Here is a 21,182-nt window from a genome sequence, read left to right on the forward strand (position 1 = left end):
AGGAAGGTGTGTCGGTGGAATTGAGGAGGTATTTTCCTCACCAAATCAAAGTGTCCGGAATCGAGGTCAGCAGCGTCCTGTCTCCACTATACACAATGTTGATGCTACACTGCTTCCCCCTGCTGAGATGCCGGATGATGGACCAGAATTCCCTTGAAGCCGTCAGGAAGTCATGCTACATGGCCTCACCGAACTCCTCCCATGCCAGGTTTTTGCCTCAGCCAAGTTTTTGCCTCAGCCACCACCAAAGCTGCATTCCGCTTGGCCTGCCAGTATCCATCAGCTGCATCAGGAGTTCCACATGCCAAAAAATCCCAATAGGACTCCTTTTTCAGCTTGACAGCATCACTTACCACTGGTGTCCACGGGGATGGCCGCCACGACAGACACCGACCACCTTACGGCATCATCTCCGGTCCACAGCCACCACAAATGTCTTTTGATTTTCACAATCATTGTTTGTAGTTGGAAAGCTGGTTGGGTAAACATTCTACAGTACATTGTCCTATTAAAATCTACATGCTGGCAAGTGAAAAGAGGGTGCTGGCGACGCAATCTCTGGATGGTCATAACCGCTACAGGCAAAGCTCGGTATAAGAACTGACAACTCCAGATAAAGAAATGACATGCAGTACTGTAATTATTGGGGTAAAAAACAAACAAACAAAGAAAAAACATCTCCACTGATATGACCTATTCATATATATTTTTTTGCACCTTGATTGGTGTTTGTCAAACCTGAATCTGAAGGAAAATAGTAGAATTGAAACTTAATGCTCGACCACATCCAGACCGTGCTATTAAATATTTCATGATCACAAACATTGACTTATGTGCAGGTTTTCAATAGCCACATAACATGGCTAACAGAAATATTGACTAATGTTTTATGTCTACCTACAACCAGAGAGGGCTGCCGTAACTACTTGGAGTCGGTGTAGAACAGATGCACTGAGCTTATAGTGATCCTGAAACCTTAAACCATCAATTTTCTAACCACACAGTCCACACGAATGAAGATGAATCTGTCAAGATATCTTTTCATGTATTATGATTTTTTTTTAAACATCTGAGAACTACTCTGTTATGCCATTAGTCACATCAGCAGCCATGGCTTGCCTGGGCATACATACTGTACATGCACTTACATGCACGCACATGACCCAACCCTAATACACACAACCCATACACACACAAAAAATGCATGCTCCTTTCCTTAAACTCCCAAATATACATGTGACAACAGAGAATACATACAGTATACAATAATATATTTTTGATGGAGCGTGTGAGGAAATCCTCACGCTGAATCCAGAGCTCAGGCACTGAGGACAAGCTTATTTTGAGCTTTACAATCATTGTTTGTAGTTGGAAAGCCTGTTGGGCATAAATTGTACAGTACATTGTCTTATTGAAATTGACATGCTTTCAAATGATAAGAATGTCCTGGGCACACAATGTGTGGCCGGTCATATCAGCCACAGGCAAAGATCAGTCTAAGATCTAAGAACTGACAACTCTAGAAAATAAGGATATAACTATTGATTAAAAAAGAACGAAAAACACACCTGTTCATTGAGATTAGCTTTTCATTTTCTTGTCCTGTAACTGGCGAGCCCGGATTTGAACCTGGGTCCTCAGAACTGTGAGGCAGATGTGCTAACCAGTCGTACACCGTGATGCCTATTTTTGAAATTATCGATCATTTATTCTTATTTAAAGATTATTTTTGCACTGAAAACAAATATTCTTTATTGAAAACTAATGCAATAAAAATAAAGTTGTTTTTTTCATAGAGAAAAACATGCAAAATACTTGTAACTAATAATCGTGATTTCAATATTGATCAAAATAATCATGGATATTTTTTTGATCATAATTGTGCAACCCTACTGTATATATTTTAGAATCACAAACACTGACTCATGCAGGTTTTCAGCAGTTTCACAAGATGGCTAACCGACAAATTGACCAACGCTTGATGTCCACCTGCTGCTTGCCAGCGTCCAGAGAAGTCTTCCCTAGCTATTCCATTGAGTTGGTGTGGAACAGATGCACTGCGCTCTTAATGATTCTGGAACTTTAAACCTTCAATTCTCGAACCACAGCTATCACAGTAAAGGATGGATCTTTTCATTTCCTAGGATTTTCTGAAACTTCTTAGAACGACTCTGTAATCCCATTAGTCCCATCAGCAGCCATGTCTAGCCTGAGCACACACACATGCACTTACATGCGCACGCATGATCCAACCCTAATACACACAACCAAAAGGCTAAAATGTATGCTCCCTTCCTTAAACTCTCAAATATAAATGTGCTGCGGTGCTTACCTTCCTCTGTTTCTCCCCTTCACTTCACGTCACGTCTCTTCTTTGTTGTTTGCTACACTCCTGTCTTCCTGTCTGGAGCAACCGCCTACAACATGCTGGGGCTGAATGGGCTGGTTTGCAGAAAAAGCCCAGTGGTCAGGAGAGAATATGAGGGAAAGAGAAAGTGAGAGAGATGCAATGCATGTGAGCCCAGAAATGAAAAAGAAGAGTAATTTGAAACCACCAACTTTCCAGAAACAATCACCCCCCACCCTTCCTGTTCTGTGCGACCTCCATCTCTCTCCCTGCTTCCCTCCCGTTCTCCTCATCACCCTCAACACCCATTTAATAATTTCAGAAGTCAATGGTCATTTGTTTCCCGGTTATTTTATTTTGTTTGTTCATTTTACTTTGCCCTTTTCTCCCCTTAATGTTCAAGGGAGTGTAGTTAGGACACAAAAAAGAAAATGCATTCTGCTTGTGTGTTTTATTCAGTGTGCATGGCAAGTATCCCGATAGATAAAAAATTAATAGCCTGCAGTAACATCACCAAAAGCATTTAAAACCTTTGGCTGGAAAATGCTAATCACACCAAGCTTATACAAACTTTTAGTATCATTTGCTACATATTGAATAAATGTGCAGTAAAGCCGGACACCCCCCGGGATTCATAATAAAAAACAGTGGTGAATGAATAACATTGAAAATATGTTGATACTGAGGTCAGTTGCATGAATTTATAAGGTTCCAAGTGCTGGAGATGCTTTGGAATTTCAAAATAGTAAAATCATCCACTATCCTCAAGCATGGCAAATGTTTGTTGTTGGATGGCATTTCCCCGATATTACAGTCAAATAGTTGTGGACTTGACTGAAAATCTCTCAAAAATTCAAAGAATAACAAATGAGAAGAAACCTCTGTGGTGCTCAAGCTAGTACAGTGAGAGAGTCGAATTTAATTTAGGATGCTGCATTTTGCTAAGTACACAAAGTCCTATACTGTATAAGTACAACTCTAAACAATGAAAATGATGCTGAACTGGAACTAGAATATTGGGACTGACAAACTGGGAAAATTGGTGGAAACTAATTGTACAATTATATATTCTGTAAATGTCTTTTGATAACTGTGTTTACAGGTACATCTCAATAAATTAGAATAGTTCAAAAGCTTAATTCAATTTCAATTCAATTCAAGTTCAATTTGAAAAGTGAAACTCGTATAGAAATGCATTACACAGAGTGAAATACATCCATCCATCCATCCATTTTCTGAGCCGCTTCTCCTCACTAGGGTCGCGGGCATGCTGGAGCCTATCCCAGCTGTCATCGGGCACGGTACACCCTGAACTGGTTGCCAGCCAATCGCAGGGCACATAGAAACAAACAACCATTCGCACTCACAGTCATGCCTACGGGCAATTTTGAGTCTCCAATTAATGCATGTTTTTGGGATGTGGGAGCAAACCGGAGTGCCCGGAGAAAACCCACGCAGGCACGGGGAGAACATGCAAACTCCACACAGGCGGGGCCAGGGATTGAACCCGGGTCCTCAGCACTGTGAGGCTGACGCTCTAACCAGTCACCCACCGTGCCGCCGAGTGAAATACAGTGGGTAAAATTTTCACTCTATGTTATATTGCAGCCATGTGTTAAAATCATTTAAGTATTTTTCTTCCTCATTCATGTACACACAGCACCCCATATTTACAGAAAAAAACTTAATTGTTGAATTTTTTACTGATTTATTAAAAAAGAAAAACTGAACTATCACACAGCCATAAGTGTTCAGACCCTTTGCTGTCACACTCACATGTTTAACTTGGGTCCTGTCCATTTCTTCTGACCACCCTTGAGATGGTTCTACACCTTCATGGAGTACAGCTGTGTTTGATTATACTGATTGGACTTGATTATGAAAGCCACACACCTGTCGATATAAGACCTTACAGCTCACAGTGCATGTCAGAGCAAATGAGAATTGTGAGGTCAAAGGAATTGCCTGAAGAGCTCAGAAACAGAAATGTGGCAGGGTACAGATCTGGCCAGGGTTACAAAAACAAATTCTGCTGCACTTAAGGTTCCGAAGAGCCCATTGGCCTCCATAATCCTTAACCGGAGGATGTTTGGGATGATTGGAACCCTTCCTAGAGCTGGCTGTCTGGCCAAACTGAGCAATTGTGGGAGAGGAGCCTTGGTGAGAGAGGTAAAGAAGAACCCAAAGATCACTGTGGCTGAGCTCCAGAGATGCAGTCGGGAGATGGGAGAAACTTCTAGAAAGTCAACCATCACTGCACCCCTCCACCAGTTGGGGCTTTATGGCAGAGTGGCCGGACGGAAGCATCTCCTCAGTGCGAGACATATGAAAGCCCGCATGGAGTTCGCTAAAAAACGCCTGAAGTACTCCAAGATGGTGAGAAATAAGATTCTATGGTCTGATGAGACCAAGGTAGGAAATTTTTGCCGTTAATCCTAAGTGGCATGTGTGGAGAAAATCAGGCACTGTTCATCACCTGTCCAATACAGTCCCAACAGTGAAGCATGATGGTGGCAGCATCATGCTGTGGGGGTGTTTTCAGCTGCAGGGACAGGGAGACTGGTTGCAATCAAAGAAAAGATGAATGTGGCCAAGTACAGGGATATCCTGGAGGAAAACCTTCTCCAGAGTGCTCAGAACCTAAGACTAGGCCGAAGGTTCACCTTCAAAACAAACAGTGACCCTAAGCATACAGCTAAAATACTGAACGAGTAGCTTCAGAACAACTCTGTGACTGTTTTTGAATGGCCCAGCCAGAGCCCTGACTTAAACCCAATTGAGCATCTCTGGAGAGACCTGAAAATGGCTGCCCACCAATGTTCACCATCCAACTTGACAGAACTGGAGAGGACCTGCAAGGCGGAATGGCAGAGGATCCCCAAATCCAAGTGTGAAAAACATCATTCCAAAAAGACTCATGGCTGTATTAGATCAAAAGGGTGCTTCTACTAAATACTGAGCAAAGGGTCTGAATACTTATGGCTGTGTGATATTTCAGTTTTTCTTTTTTCATAAATCTGCAAACATTTCAAAAATTCTGTTTTTTTCTGTCAATATGGGGTGCTGTGTGTACATTAATGTGGGAAAAAATGAACTAAAATCATTTTTAGCAAATTGTTGCAATACAACAAAGAGTGAAAACTTTAAGGGGGTCTGAATACTTTCCATGCCCACTGTATTTAATTTGTAAATATAAATGTATATTTTTGATGAGTTTAGCTTACAGCAAACAAAAACCCCAAATTCACCATCTCTAGAAACGAGGACCATAAAAAAAAAAAGGTCACGAAACAGTGAAAATGAATTTAAATGTTGAAATTAGGTTGGGTTTTGCCCTCTGAAAAGTATTTATAAAAAATCCAATGAATCTATGTAATGAAATAAACTGAAATAAATGGACGTTCCTCACATCTTCTATCTTGAGATGTACCTGTAAATGTCTACTTCTTCGTTTACGTAAATGCTGCAAATAGGGAGCTGCTTAACTGATTTTCATTGTTCCTGTGACAACGACATACTGTACAGTAAAAGCTTTATTCTATTCTAATCTAGAAGCCAATTTGAGATAAGATAACCATCTATAGTTGTGCTCGTAAATTTACATTCCCTGTCGTCCCCATTTGGCGTTACATATACGTGTGTGTGGCCTTTTTCATAATGACAACTGAAATCACCCAAATGCCCCCGATCAAAGGTCTAAATACCCTTGAATGTTTGCTCTGATAATATACACATTGGTTGACACACAGGTTTAAAGGACCATTAAGGGTAAGTTTCCACGCAGATGACTAGTTTGCTTGTAATTCGTTTCTGTTTATAAATAGTCAATGAGTTTCTAAACTCCTCCCACATCCCAAAAACATGCATTAATTAGAGACTCTAAATTGCCCGTAGGTGTGACTGTGAGTGCGAATGGTTGTTTGTTTCTCTGTGCCCTGCGATTGGCTGGGAACCAGTTTAGGGTGTACCCCGCCTCCTGCCCGATGACAGCTGGGATAGGCTCCAGCACGCCCGCGACCCTAGTGAGGAGAAGCGGCTCAGAAAATGGATGGATGGATGAAAAGCTATGTTAAGGCTTGAAAATTCCTAACGGAAGTGTTCAAACTGTGATACAAAAGTGGAAAATGAGTGGTTCTGTTGATACCAAGCCACGGTCAGGTAGCCCAACAAAGATTTGAGCCACAGCTGCCATGAAGATGGTTTGGGGTGTAAAGAGAAACCCAAGAGTAACTTCAGGTGAATGATTATAGGTGTAGGGTGTAAAGAAGGGCACCTGGATGAACCCACAGAGCTGGCATAGAATGATCTACGGGAATTGTAGAGGACTGCATGAGTGATGCTTGACAGGTCGGAACTCACTCGCTCCTGCTCATCATTTATCAGAGTTGCATGTCCACACAAGTCTCTCAAATACCGCCATCCCTTCTAAACAGACAAGACAAATATTTTAGAAAGTTAAATTGAAAAACAGCGAGTGGCAAGGTGCCCAACTGCTTAGCATATTCCCCTCCCAGTCCTTAGGTTGAGGGTTCAAATCTTTATGAAGTTTGCATGTTCTTCTTGTGCTTACGTGAGATTTACTCAAGCGTCCTTTAACATTCCCAAAAGAAGTTTATTTTTTTTTGCTGCTAGCGAAGTGGTCTAACAATATTTGACTTTAATTTAATGCCACTTGAAACATACAACTTAAAGTGGACGTGTGGTGATAGTAATAATTCAGCCACAGAGATCACTGATTGGTGACAAACGTCAATGACGTGACATCATCTTTAGTTTGCCGTCTCCATGAAAGGATGTCATCGAGGAATGATTGTCTCGTTTCTGCCGACATTTCTTCCTCCTCCCACCTTGTCTCCTCGATGGGAACATGTAAACAGAGGAGCGAGAAGCGAGGACCTAGAAAGTAGCAAATAAAGAAATGAGACTGTCCCTAAATTGTAGATCGGTGTGAATTGTTGTTTATCTATGTGCACTGCGATTGGCTGGTAACCAATCCAGGGTGTATCCTGCCTCTCGCCCGTCTGCTGGGATAGGCTCCAGCACACCTGAAACCCCAAAGAGTGTAAGCAGTATAGAAAATGGAGGGATACTTAAAGGGCTGTGACTTGCGTAGTTTATGGTCATTTGTTATGATTTTTCTTTGCTTGCTCGCAAATGCTCTGTCGGGTTTCCCATGCTCATGCTCAAAACAACATTTTTGTAATGAGATGCAGTTTTAACACAATGCATGTGTAATGGCTCTAGAACTCGTATGAATGATTTACAAAATGTGTCTATGCTTCTTTTCATGGCTCGTGAAGGTCCACGTGCATGCATGCATACATTCATATGTTTGTGTTGATGTAAGTGCAGTCCCCAAAATAACTTGCATGTAAATCCAGTCTATAATCAATGCGTTCCCATCATAATTTGCAGTAAGACTGGCTTCTTGGGTATATCTCTCAATTGCTCTGTGGAAGGCTGGAAGGCATGCCCTGAAAGTTCTTTAGTAGACAGTCCAGAAGTTGTTTAATACACATCTAGGGAACCTTTTTATTTTAGTTGATTTGTAGTTAGATTTCAATCAGGCTGATATGAAAACAGTTTTTTTCCCCATTTCCAGCAATATGTGGACATAACATTAGACTTGGCCTTCACAAACATTAGTAATGACGACAGTTCTGCTCGCCTTGACACCTCAGACCATCTATTGATGCCAATGGCAGCATCCAAACCCTGCTTCCCATTGAAAACTCATGGTGTAAATGGTTCAAAATAAAGCCCTCCGAGATTGTTTTGAACGCAGAGAATGAGAATGAGTCACTGCCAATAAGCACACCAATGTAACAGAGTATGCAGCACCTGTGTGCCTATATTTGTAAGTGCACATCTGTGTGACTAAATAAATCTCCTCCGGGCAATGACAAAACTTGGATGACACAGGAAGTATGGGAAAGCCAACAAGTACAAAATGGCAATGTCAAGTCCAATGACGAGGCTGTGGTCAGAACAACTGGAGTCCATGAAACTCAATTTTGCTATTACAACAACAAAGTGTGCACATGCTAGAGAGATTCAAAGGTCATGTGGCAGGGGAGGCAAGAACAGATTAAATGGCTGCCTCTCTATAATGTGACAATCATGGCATCATTCCAGACAAGTACGCAGGCAGTATGCCAACCGGCTACCGCTAGCCTTGCAGAGTGACAATTTGGTGGCAGGAAGTTGATTTAAATTTACACCTGCTCAGACCACATCTAAATATTGCCGCAGGGTAGACTGCTGGCCTCACGTGATTTTTAACGAATTGGATCAGGGCACAGGCAGACAAATAACAAGGTGCACGGACCTATTTACGTCACCAGCTCATACTGTGTACCTGCTTTGTCTATTGCCATATCTTGTCTAGAGCAGTGACAATGCTCACACGGATCGATGTGATTACACATCATCTTCTGCACAGAGATTGTGAGTGTGTCACATTTAAAGGGAATGAGAGGAGCCTTGATTGGTTGTGACTTAAGTCGACTGTAAACTATCACGGTGGCTCAGAGTGCCCACCGCAGATCTGCTCATCCACGAAATTACCAACACGAATCTAACCTGCTTCTGGCGCCCAATTGCTCCACCTGTCGTGCTGGATTTACAGCGTTCATGAAAATAGGTCTCCATGTGTCAAAAGGTAAAAACTGTAATCTGTGAAGCTTCTATTGGTTAGTTTTTATGTTTGTTTTTTTTGTTTTTTCTTGTGGGACAATAGCGTGAATCAGAGCCCTGACGTTAATGTTAGCAGGGGGAAAAAAACGTGGTTACAAGTTCAGAACGACTGAATTGGACTGAATATTCATTTGCATTTCATCTTCATGGTCATTGTTCACATATATTAACTTTGGTTATGAAAACTATCTATTTGGGAATTAAAGATCTTTTGTGTTGGAGGTATTGGTGGGCTTCAGAGGATTTTCAGATTTCAAATTGAGCCTCAGCACTGCAGCGACCCCGTGGGTAGTGTTTGATTCAAAACACATTAGAAAGTATGAAAAAATGCTGAGCAGTTTTCAGTCAAGATTGACGTCCTTGAATGTCTTGTTTTGCTTAAAACACAAATACAATTTGTCTGATTTCATAGAGGACTAAGGACATCAGAAAGTATTCAAATCAATTCAAAAGGTTTAGACTTTTTATATACTTTTGTTTGTTTGAATGTTTAGAAATTTCTATTTCCTTTCCATTTAGTGTGCAATAAGCTTTCTGGCAAGGATGGTATTTCACCGATTTTTTTTTTTGTGTGTTCAGTATTGCCATTGGGCATTTAATTATCTGGCTACTTTACTGTCATTGTCGGTTACCTCAACCAGCTGTCTATATATATCATATATATGAGATCGAGAGGAGCAGTTGAATGCGAGAGGATGTTTTGCTGACAAAAGTTGGCTGACGCCTGAATAATTATTCCCTCCCACTTTTGATATGATGGCTATGCCCCGTGCCAAACACGCTACAACACACTCAAGCATCAAGCATCCTTATAAATTTAGACAAAGTACATGGAGTAATGAAAAGGGATACAGGCCTCAAAATTCTTTGGCAAACCTCAAACCAGATGGTTGAAATTTACAAATGGGTCTTCCCGAATTACACAAACCTCAAACACACATCCAAGGAATGTATAGACCAGGCTGACATTAAGGTTTTGAAATGAACTCCCCAAAGTCTTGACCTCAACACAAAATTGTTGGATGGGTCACTGAAATGCAACTCTAAGCTACTGTACAATATCGATAGCCTACTTGTTTCCATATCATTGTTTCCCCATATCATTCCTAGAAGCATACTAAAGTGTAACTGTAGGTCTGAGAAAAGAAAGACATTTAAATGAACTTTGCAAATTCTATCAAGAAGAGTTTTGTAATATGCAATCAGAACTATCTAAAATAAAAACAAGGACTTGCCACATGAAGAGAGTTTCTGACTCGACTAATTTACGTAATCCGATGTGGGAAACGCAGTTTGTAGGTTTCAAACATGCATTATTATTATGGTTTTCTTAAACCTACGGCGCATAATCACATCTGGTGATTCTTATAAACACGCAAATGAGGCAGACGGGGGCTTCACGCTACTCAACGTCGCGAAATAAGCAGAAACAAATCACGTGGCCCGGTTGGAGAGACGATGCACTGGGCACTGTAATTAGATTTGAACTTGCCAGAGTTCACCAGTCGAGAGGACCGTGTGACTGTGATACAGAGTGAATATGAAGGACTCGTGGGGGCGGAATACAAGTCAGTTTGTGCTAAAGAAAAAAAACAAGTCTGTATATCCACCCACTGGTTTCGTCCAGTAGAAAAATATATATGTACATGGATGGCTACAAATTGCTTTTACTTTTGTCAGCAGGCAGCGATACAATTCTTTAAATATTTATCACCCCATTTGGGTTTTCGTCAGATAAGTGCTCTCGACAAAAACAGGTGTGGGTATGATGAAGTCTATGAACATTCATCTGGAAGTATTCCAATCAAATGTATCGATTTAGCGTATTGTTAAAAGTAAAAGTGGGATGTTTAGCTCAGTGAAAAGAACGGTGGGAGCCGGAACCATTCTCAGCTGACTTGCTCGAGATGCCCGGTACACCCTGGATGGGCTGCCAGCCAATAGCAGGGCACTTCGATAGGCAACTATTCACATTCACACACATGTGAAATTAAGTCCTCAATAAACCGAACATACATGTGTTTGGGATGCAGGAGACGCAAGCACTGGGAGAACCCCGAACCTCAGAGCTGTGAGGCAGACGTGCTGACCGCTAATCCACTGTGTTACCGCACTGTATCCTTTTCAATATTAAAGTGTGACAGAACAGTGACTCTGAATTTAAGTGTGTATGGTTGGCAGTCTCGAGATGTGCGCTCTGACTAATTAGCGACAAGTCAAGGATGTTTTCTGCCTAACGCGCTAAATCAGGTCAGACAGGCTTCTGTTCTCAATGAAATTGTACATCTAAATGATTATGAAACAATTTTAATTGTAAAAAAAAAAGTATTGAGTTTATCTAAGGTTGAGACGATTTTGTATTTCCTTGGGAAACTTAGATGCGCCACTACGCAGCAGTTTATAGCTGCTGTGGTGGATTAGTCTGCCCCCATTTGATGAAAGAGCAACATCTGCATTCCCAAGTGTACTGAGGGATGAATACACGACAGCGGGTTAGGGTGAGAGACTGAGAGTTATATAAATTGGGTGGCATGGGTTCGGAGGGTGATGCAGGAGGACCGCACACTCATAGACTACAGAACTAATGATGTTGCAGATTTGTTGAGCAGCTGTAAAGAGGCAAATGTAAATCAGATTGTACGAAACATGCAAAGAGTTCTCTGAGCGGCCTTCTTGTCATCTCATCGTCCATTCATAGTGTCATTTTAGCCCAAATCAGTTGAAGCTGCGTGATACAAAAAGCTGTCACACTCAACTGTCACAAAATTCATTGCAGTAGTTCTAATTCAAGGGCCTATCTCACTGGCCTGGAGACTAGTTGGCGACCTGACACGGGGAACGTTTCTGTGACCTGCTGGAGACCAACAAGACTGAGGAGACATCGCAGAGACGTCTCGGCGACAACGCTGGACCCTTTTGACCAGTGGTAGGGAAACTACGGCCCCGCGGGCCAAATCCGGCCCGTTGATCATTTCAATCCAGCCCGCCACAGATTGGTACAGAATCGCCCAAATCATATCAAAATCATGACTGCATTCATTTGACCTTGTCCTTTAATACCAAGTGGTTCCACCAGGTTGTGCTGTTTTGCCCAGTAGTTCCACCAGGTTCTCCTGTAATGCCCAGTGGTTCCACCAGGTAGAGCAGTAGGTACAGTGATACATTGACTTGACTTTGTCTATTCTGTTTTTACTCTGCTACTGCTCCGAACCCTTCTTCAACCATAAGTGGGCCAAAGAAAAGAAAAGTTGACAGTGAGTGCTGAGTGCTTAATATAGAATGGACTACGAAATAGTTTTTCACTGAAGTCCAGTCAAAGACTTTGTTAAGAAACCATTGCAATTTTAGAGGAATATAACATCAGCCGTCACCTTTCTACCAAGCATGCTGATTATGCAAACAGCCAATCAACGTAGGAACTGGTGGCTACAGCTCAGCAGTTAAAATCAAGCTTGCAGGCTCAGCAAAACACCTTTATCTGACAAACTGCCACCCAAGATTCAGTCACACAAGACCCTGAAACAGCACCACGCGAGCTGCCGATGGAACTGATGGATCTCCATTGCGATACTGTCTTAATAGAGAAGTTCAACTCTCAAACTGGATGAGTTTTATGCTTCATTAAGCACAGACAAATTTCCAAAAATCCAGAAGATGGCACAGAGGATGCTGGTGGTGTTCGGCTCGACATATGTGTGTGAACAGACTTATAGTGTGATGAACACGACCAAAACATCCTACAGATCCTAGCTGAGTGATGAACACCTCAGATGTGTTCTGAGATTTGCCACAACAAAACTAACACCAGACTAATGTCGGAAACTGTCGTAGCTTGAAAGGTGGAGGTCTGTGTCGCAAAGTATGTGTCATAAATGCAACGAACCGCAAAGCTGGGAAATGAAACCATTGTTAAGGAGAACCGGCATTGTTGGAGGTGTACAATTCCAATGGGATTGGTCAATTGGACGCGGTTCTAAGTCAGAACCGGTTTTCGATTCCGACCCTTGAATTTGTCTCTGTGTCAACTGAGTTATCGTCGGAGTAGCGGCAACGCTAGTGAGATAGTCTCAATCAAACGTGCTGGACTTCTCAGTTTCCCCCCGATTTAAATTCCTTCATCTTAACGAGACAGGCTCAAATTGTGGAATCAGATTGGAGGATAAATTTTTCCGGTGCAACATAGATGCACAAATGGACCACACAAAAAAAAGCAAAATCTTGTGGAAAGTGATCCCAAAAGAGTGGAAAGTGTTTTGGTTCCAAAGAGGCAAGATCAGCTATCTTATATTTTTACATTTCTTTTTTAAATTTCCTGAATGTCTACTAGGCAGGAATACGCAGAATTTTCTCCACATGGTGTGTGTGAAAAATTCCATTCATTTTAAGCGTAGCCCCAGTTCCTTCAAAAAAGACCCTATATAAGGACCCCCCCCAAAAAATGATTTTACATTCGACACACCACAGAGAAGAGTCTGCTGAATTTCTCAATCTTTTGCACATTTTCAACAGTTATCTTCCAACATATTTCATGTGTTTAGATTTTTAAAAAAATGTCTTTTCAGGGTCTTTCAATAAAGTTACTGTAAGAAATGCAAAAAGCAGTTCTTCAAATGTACTTCAGGAGTCTATATGCTGTAAACCGATGGGTTTACCGCAGAGAAGGAAAGGGCAGCAGTATCAGTCGAAAAGATGCACATTTGTAACCTGCAAATTAAATGAATATAATCTTCACTACAATCCTGCTGGATTTGTTTTCACCTTGCAGGTAAAAATATATTTTTTGTTGTCGTTGTTGCGATGCATCTCCCTCCTCCCTCTCTCGTCACCTTGGGGAATTTGCTCATGAATGGCCGTCTGCCACAGTTGAGTGACTCCATCCTGACATCCAGTCCGGCATCCAAGAATCTGATGCTGGAAAATACTCGAGGTACGCAATGATGGATATGCAGATAGTTGGCTAAGCGCACTTAATAAAGACGTTCTTTTCATCTCTTAGAAAAAAACAAATAATAATAATAATCTTCTCTTAAAAACACCATTGAGAAACACGCTGATTACAGTGGTACTGAAAAGCTTGAATCAAATCCTTCTTATCCTGCTTTGCGTCTGATCAGCTCTACTGGGAGGATTGGAGTAGAATTGGCTTGGATTAGTTTAACGCAGCCATGTGGCCATCGGCACCAAAGACACACCCGCAGTAAAATCCCTCTATTTTTAGCCGCTATGTGGCCAACAGTCATGATTATTTAGGAAAAGGGCTCATGGGCTTGTTTGAGGGCATTTTTTCAACAGCAGTGGACTGTTTTGATCTGAAAAAATGACAATGAGCGATCCCCCTCCCCACTTTCATGAGCCGTCTGTAACTCAACGGACACTGCTCTCCTTTTTGCATTTTGGGTGCAAAGACAAATTTGTCACAATTTTTTATTATTTTTTTTAAACAAAGTACAGACACTGGCTGATTGCACTAGCGTGTTCCGTTTGGCAGCGGTAACCATGGTGATGGTGAGTCAGAACCTGTCCATCACCCTCAAGGGAAGTAGAGGTGTGACATACGGTAGGTTTGTTAAATTAAGATCCGGGAAACAATTAAAGAAGAATTCAGGGTGGGACTGACTTCCGATGAAAACCTGGACACGTCACAGTCTCCATCAGTACTATTCAGTCAACGCGTCAATCATAATGCCATGCGTGTGCGGTAAGGATCCTGCACATCGGATGAAAGCGGGACAAGCGCGAATCATCCGAGAGATGCATTTGGCCCGTTGTCCTTTGGGCGACTGTGACCCTATCGTAGAAACATTCCTTATTCTTAAGCAGAAACACAGCATGGCAATCAAACAGGAGCACGTCACCTACCAGCCACCTGCACGACTGATGCCGCCACGCCTTGCTTCTGTCTTTTTTCACCGCATATAGATTCCATCAAAGGCATAAAAGGGCAGCGCTCTAACACATCGTCCTACGACCAGGTAGAGCCATGTTAAACATGCAACGGACGATAAATAAGGTCTGGACTGAGGCCGTTCGGAGCGTGCCCAGAAGAAAATCCCAGGGTATTAAAACATCACATGACCGCCCATCGCCACCGTCAGTGCACAGAACAAGTGGAGAAGAGAAAAGCAATGAGAGGGATGCAGGGAGAAGACAAGAGTGAATGGGAGGCGGCAGGGGCATGGTGGGGGGGGGGGGGGGGGGAGATGTCACAGTGCTGCTCAAACCTCCTTTCATTACAGTCACTGAGACAAGAGGAGGCAAGGAGCCAATAATACAGGAGGGCCGTGCTCATTCGAGCCCCTCCCTGAGCTCAAGAGCCAACGTGGACGCAGGCAGGCAAAAGGGGAAAGCCTAGAAGGACAAAAGAATAAAAAGGAATAAAAAATACATGCATGGAAATGTCACACTATACCACTGGCTGGATTTGAATGATTTTGTTGGGCGCTACACATCATTGAACACGCATCGTTTCCCACCGGCCATTTGGATACAATTGCACGGAGTAGTAAAAAAAATAAATAAATAAAATAAAAAAAAAGGGGGAGCTTTTTTGACAACATAACAGTGCAGTGGGGGGGGGGGGGGGCAAGAGCAGCAGTTTTTTGTCGCGCTCAGTCAGGATGCAAAAAAATAAAATAAAAAATACAGCAGCCGCTCTGTCTGCCTCACTGTACACACAACTGAAACCATTTCGATTTTGATGATCTGATCACATTTCTTCCTGGTGCTACCTTCCATTTTGGGGGGGGGGGGGGGGGGGGGGGGAGAATCTGCGTTTTGCTGTAATGTAGGTGATGAACGCTAGAGGGCGGTGGGCACCCCACTAAATGATTGTAGCAACCAGCGATACGAGAAGAAGAAGGAGGAGGAGGAGGAGAAGAAGAAGAAGAAGAAGAAGAAGAAGAAGAAGAAGAAGAAGAAGAAGAAGAAGAAGAAGAAGAAGAAGAAAGTGGGGCGGAGAAAAAACAACAACAAAAACAGCAGGAAACAGGCATCAACTTGGGCTGCCGATGACTTTAGGATGCCTTCCGTTCAGTTATTAAGAGCACTTGTCAGCGAGAGACTGACCGTGGCCGTTGACGAGATTATGACGATATTTGAAAAAACGCTGGCCGAGTATGAGGACGAGCTTCGGCACCGTCGCAGCAGGCCGCGGGGAGCCGCTCAGCCGTGCGGCACGACGATCGAGGAGCGCGGATCAGGTCTGATTTGCAGATGGACATAAAGACATTGACACACACACACACCAAAATCAAATAAAATGAAATAAAAATTCTCAGTTATAAGAGGCGTGCTCGCTTGTGCAACCACATTATCTCAATTGCTTATTGTTGTTGTTTGTTATTTCCCCTCTCAAAAATACATATTTTTTTATTTTCAATTTAGTTGTACAGGAAATAGGTCACATTAATGGTGGAAAACGTCTTGGTTTCGCTTTTATATCACAAAAACCTGGTATTATAACAGGGGTGTGGAGACTTTTGATACCCACTGTAGTTCCATATCTGCTGTGGTAATCCATCCATCCATTTTCTGAGCCGCTTCTCCTCACTAGGGTCGCGGGCGTGCTGGAGCCTATCCCAGCTGTCATCGGGCAGGAGGCGGGGTACACCCTGAACTGGTTGCCAGCCAATCGCAGGGCACATCGAAACAAACAACCATTCGCACTCACAGTCATGCCTACGGGCAATTTAGAGTCTCCAATTAATGCATGTTTTTGGGATGTGGGAGGAAACCGGAGTGCCCGGAGAAAACCCACGCAGGCACGGGGAGAACATGCAAACTCCACACAGGCGGGGACGGGGATTGAACCCCGCACCTCAGAACTGTGAGGCTGACGCTCTAACCAGTCGGCCACCGTGCCGCCTGCTGTGGTAATACCAATGCCAATTTAGGTGTGGATGTGGAGAGTTCATTTCAAGCCTTTGCCAACAGTAGTCAGATTTTGCTGTATTGTGTTGTCTTACGTAGATTAATTAACTACTACTAAAGCGCTAAACTATGACATCTTTGACATAAAAATACAAATACAGCTACACATATTGAGCAACACGGCAAATACCTAATCTTGCATGAATCCTGGCACTGATCAATGTTCGGAAGTGTCTTGACAATGGAAACCTCGCATCTCCAAAGCCATCATTTTTCAGGAATGCAAAAAAAATCGCGCATCGTCAAAGAGAACAAGCCATTTTCAACACTTTAATTGGTTTAGATTTTGTTTCAAGTCAGGCGAATGCACATCGCTACATACAGTTATCAGCGACTCAATCCCCGAATTGTTTCCTTTCATATTTTGTATTTCAGATGCATCCCAGCGCATCCAGCCAGTGCTAATCAGCATGAAGATCCCCTCTGTGCATGACGAGAGGAGACCAAGTCTGGAACAAGAGGCTCCAATGGCCCCATTCGTCAAAGAGGAACTGGAAGAAGTCTGGACAAGTCACTGTCAAAAATCGGAAGAGGTGACTGCCTCGTTGGAAAAGGAAGACGTGAAAGAGAAATCTCTTGCATCTACAATTCAACAAAGAGAAAGTGTTGAGCACAGACAGGAAGCTTCTCCAACTTGCATCTTATGTGAACCAGTTGAAAGTGACCTTAATGGAGAAGACTGTGGAGGCACTGATGCGGTTTTTGACTCGGCTATAGCCAGTGTCATAAAAGCAACTAACAATAATCGCCGGCCCTTTGCGGACTCGGGGCAATACAGCGACCCTGAACCTCATCTTAGCTCTCATAACCAGGCCAAGTGCTTCAAGTGCCCAGAGTGTGAAAAAATATTCAAATACAACCACAATTTGCAGAGACACATGGCATGTCACACAGGAGAGAAACCATTTGGCTGTATTGAATGTGGCAGAAAGTTTAATCAAAAGGCAAGTTTGGACAGACACAAGAGAGTGCACACAGGAGAGAAACCTTTTAGTTGTGTGTTTTGTGGGAAAAACTTCACTCGGAGGGGCTCATTAACTTCGCACATGAGATTCCATACAGGGGAGAAGCCGTTCAGCTGCTCCCTATGCAAGAAAAGTTACAATAACAGAGGGACGCTGGTCAAGCACATGAGAGCTCATGAGAATTACGCGAGATAAAACCAGTAGATAAACAATCGATTTGAAATGTGATCGATTTAGGGCTTCATGATTGCTATTTCATTATTGCTGATGATTGCTACTATTACTGCGGTTGAATGATTGAACCTGGCAAGTGATAATAATTCAAACGTTACTAAAAAAAAAAGCCAATTTTTTGTTTTTTGTCTTCATGAAACTCCTCACTTTAACATAGTTCCTTGACACCAAGATGGCAGCAAAGTGATATTTGTAATGCTGTGTCAAACTCAAGGCCCGGGGGGTCACATCCGGCCCCCCCACACCATTTTATGCGGCCCGCGAAACCAAATGATTTGAATCAACTTGTATGATTCTTGCTCAAATCTGCACCAACACTGCAAATTGTTGGATTTCATAACAACGTCGAGATATTACAGGTATAATCGAAGCATTTTTTTTGTTACCAAACCCATTGTTTTACAGTAACTTGCTCAGTAGTTCTGTTTTCAAATAGAGTTATCCATCAATTTGTTGTGTGCACCGGGCCAGACCATGACAAGCAAAACTTCACGGGTAACTGATGCCCATTTTGGGGAAAAATGTGAAGAATTGAAAAATTATTTGAAGAATTATTATTTTTTTTAAATCAGCGAGTATGTAACTCTGCAATGCCAAACCACGAGTATGTGGGGGGTCCACTGATTTTTCACGACACGATGAAGCATTTATATGGTTCCAAAGTCATACTGGCCCTCTGAGGGCAATTGTACCAATAATGTGGCCCGTGACAAAAAAATTAGTTTGACACCCCTGCTTTAGAATGAGCACAAAAACAGCAAATACTGTAAGTGAATTTTTCAGCAAATACACACACACAGATAGATAGATTTTTTTCTTTTTTTTTCCTCTTTGTTTTAAATGTTTATTAGCTGTTTTTTTTCTTCCTTTCTTTGTTTTTAAATGCTTTTAATCGTGTAAAGCACATTGTAGACATGTATGAAACGCGCTATATCAATTGCTTTTGCTTTGCAACCGTTTCAGTATTGCGCGTGAGAGCGTTTCAGTCGTGTGAATGAGAGGTAATAGTAAATGTGATATAATTCATTATTCACTTGTTTTATAGATGCCTATTATTTACAATTATAATTAATAATTGAACGCGGCCAATCAAGCTGCGCCCCAAACATAATGCTCATTTTAGTTTCCTTTTTTAGGTGTAGTTAGAAATTTTAACCAGCAGGTGGCAATTGTGCAAATAGAAGACAAAACAGAGGAGTAGTTTTGTATTTGCTGCAATCGGGTCTAATATATAGTCTGGAAGTCATTTAAAATACATATGTATATACAAATGATATATGTTTGTCATTTGTGTACTGATTGCGAGCTGAAAAGTTGGTAAATAAAATGATTAAAAGGGAAGCAATGAAATGTGTAATTATTAAAGAGTGTACTATATCATTTTTTTTTTAAACCTGATTTCAGAAAGATAATATAAGTTGCCTAATCAGAGATTTCCAACTAAACAATGGCTACCTTAATAATAAAATATAATCCTTTTCTGTATATATAGTGATCCATCTTTGGGGATTTGTGAACAGTTTATGGACATGCTCACATATGACAACCCCAATTCCAATGAAGTTGGGACATTGTGTTAAACATGAATAAAAACAGAATACAATGATTTGCAAATCATGTTCAACCTATATTTAATTGAATACACTACAAAGACAAGATATTTCATGTTCAAACTGATAAACTTGATTGTTTTTAGCAAATAATCATTAACTTAGAATTTTATAGCTGTAACACGTTCCAAAAAAGCTGGGACACGTGGCAAAAACGTTGAGGAATTCTCATCCAACACCTGTTTGGAACATCCCACAGGTGAACAGGCTCATTGGGAACAGGTGGGTAGAAAAGGAGCTTCCCTGAATTGCTCAGTCATTCACAAGCAAAGATGGGTCGAGTTTCACCTCTTTGTGAACAAGTGCGTGAGAAAATAGTCGAACAGTTTAAGGACAATGTTCCTCAACGTACAATTGCAAGGAATTTAGGAGTTTATCACTGTTACATCAACTTTTCTTTGAACAACATTCAATAAACGTTTGGGAACTGAGGACACTAATTGTTGAAGCTTTGTAGGTGGAATTCTTTCCCATTCTTGCTTGATGTACAGCTTCAGCTGTTCAACAGTCCGGGGTCGCCGTTGTCGTATTTTACGCTTTTCTAATGCGCCACACATTTTCAATGGGAGATTGGTCTGGACTGCAGGCAGAAGCCACGTTGTTGAATGTGGTTTGGCATTGTCTTGCTGAAATAAGCAGGGGCGTCCATGAAAAAGACGTTGCTTGGATGGCAGCATGTTTCTCCAAAACCTGTACCTTTCAGCATTAATGGTGCCTTCACAGATGTGTTAGTTACCCATGCCATTGGCACTAACACAGCCCCATACCAGCACAGATGCTGGCTTTTGAACTTTGCGTCCATAACAGTCCGGATGGTTCTTTTCCTCTTTGGCCCGGAGGACACGACGTCCACAAGTTCCGAAAACAATTTGAAATGTGGACTCGTCGGACCACAGAACACTTTTCCACTTTGCATCGGTCCGTCTTAGATAAGCTCGGGCCCAGAGAAGCCGGCGGCGTTTCTGAGTGTTGTTGATAAATGGCTTTTGCTTTGCATAGTAGAGTTTCAAGTTGCACTTACGGATGTAGCGCCGAACTGTATTTACTGACATTGGTTTTCTGAAGTGTTCCTGAGCCCATGTGTTGATATCCTTTACACATTGATGTCGGTTTTTGATGCAGTGCCGCTTGAGCGATCGAAGGTCACGGGCATTCTTGTTGGTTTTCGGCCTTACCGCTTACATGCAGTGATTTCTCCAGATCCTCGGAACCTTTTGTTGATATTATGAACCGTAGATGATGAAATCCCTAAATTCCTTGCAATTGTACGTTGAGGAACATTGTCCTTAAACTGTTGGACTATTTTCTCACGCACTTGTTCACAAAGAGGTGAACCTCGCCCCATCTTTGCTTGTGAATGACTGAGCAATTCAGGAAAGCAATCATGGCACCCACCTGTTC

At 42.1% G+C, this 21,182-nt stretch overlaps 2 protein-coding genes across 5 annotated transcripts in view; one reads left to right on the forward strand and one right to left on the reverse strand.

The window, feature by feature from the left end:
• Positions 1–15,133, reverse strand: part of plekha6 (pleckstrin homology domain containing, family A member 6) — a 111,687-nt gene extending 96,554 nt beyond the window's left edge. Inside the window, exons 1-2 of one of the 4 annotated variants that reach the window (XM_061783580.1) lie at positions 14,903–15,133; positions 2,333–2,442 (exon numbers count right to left, since the gene is read on the reverse strand). The gene's annotated coding sequence lies outside the window, so the exon portion shown is untranslated. The remainder of the gene's footprint in view (positions 1–2,332; positions 2,443–14,902) is intronic. The other 3 variants (XM_061783586.1, XM_061783581.1, XM_061783587.1) reach the window with 3 other exon arrangements.
• Positions 15,134–15,930: 797 nt separating this feature from the next.
• LOC133484005 (zinc finger protein 543-like) lies at positions 15,931–19,818 on the forward strand. The gene is made up of 2 exons (XM_061786015.1): positions 15,931–16,242; positions 17,348–19,818. Exons 1-2 carry the CDS (start codon positions 16,062–16,064, stop codon positions 18,130–18,132), a joined length of 966 nt encoding a protein of 321 aa, XP_061641999.1. The 5' UTR covers positions 15,931–16,061; the 3' UTR covers positions 18,133–19,818.
• The last annotated feature ends 1,364 nt before the right edge of the window (positions 19,819–21,182 follow it).

Source organism: Phyllopteryx taeniolatus, chromosome 9, assembly GCF_024500385.1.
Source record: "Phyllopteryx taeniolatus isolate TA_2022b chromosome 9, UOR_Ptae_1.2, whole genome shotgun sequence".
NCBI classification, from domain to species: Eukaryota; Metazoa; Chordata; class Actinopteri; order Syngnathiformes; family Syngnathidae; genus Phyllopteryx; species Phyllopteryx taeniolatus.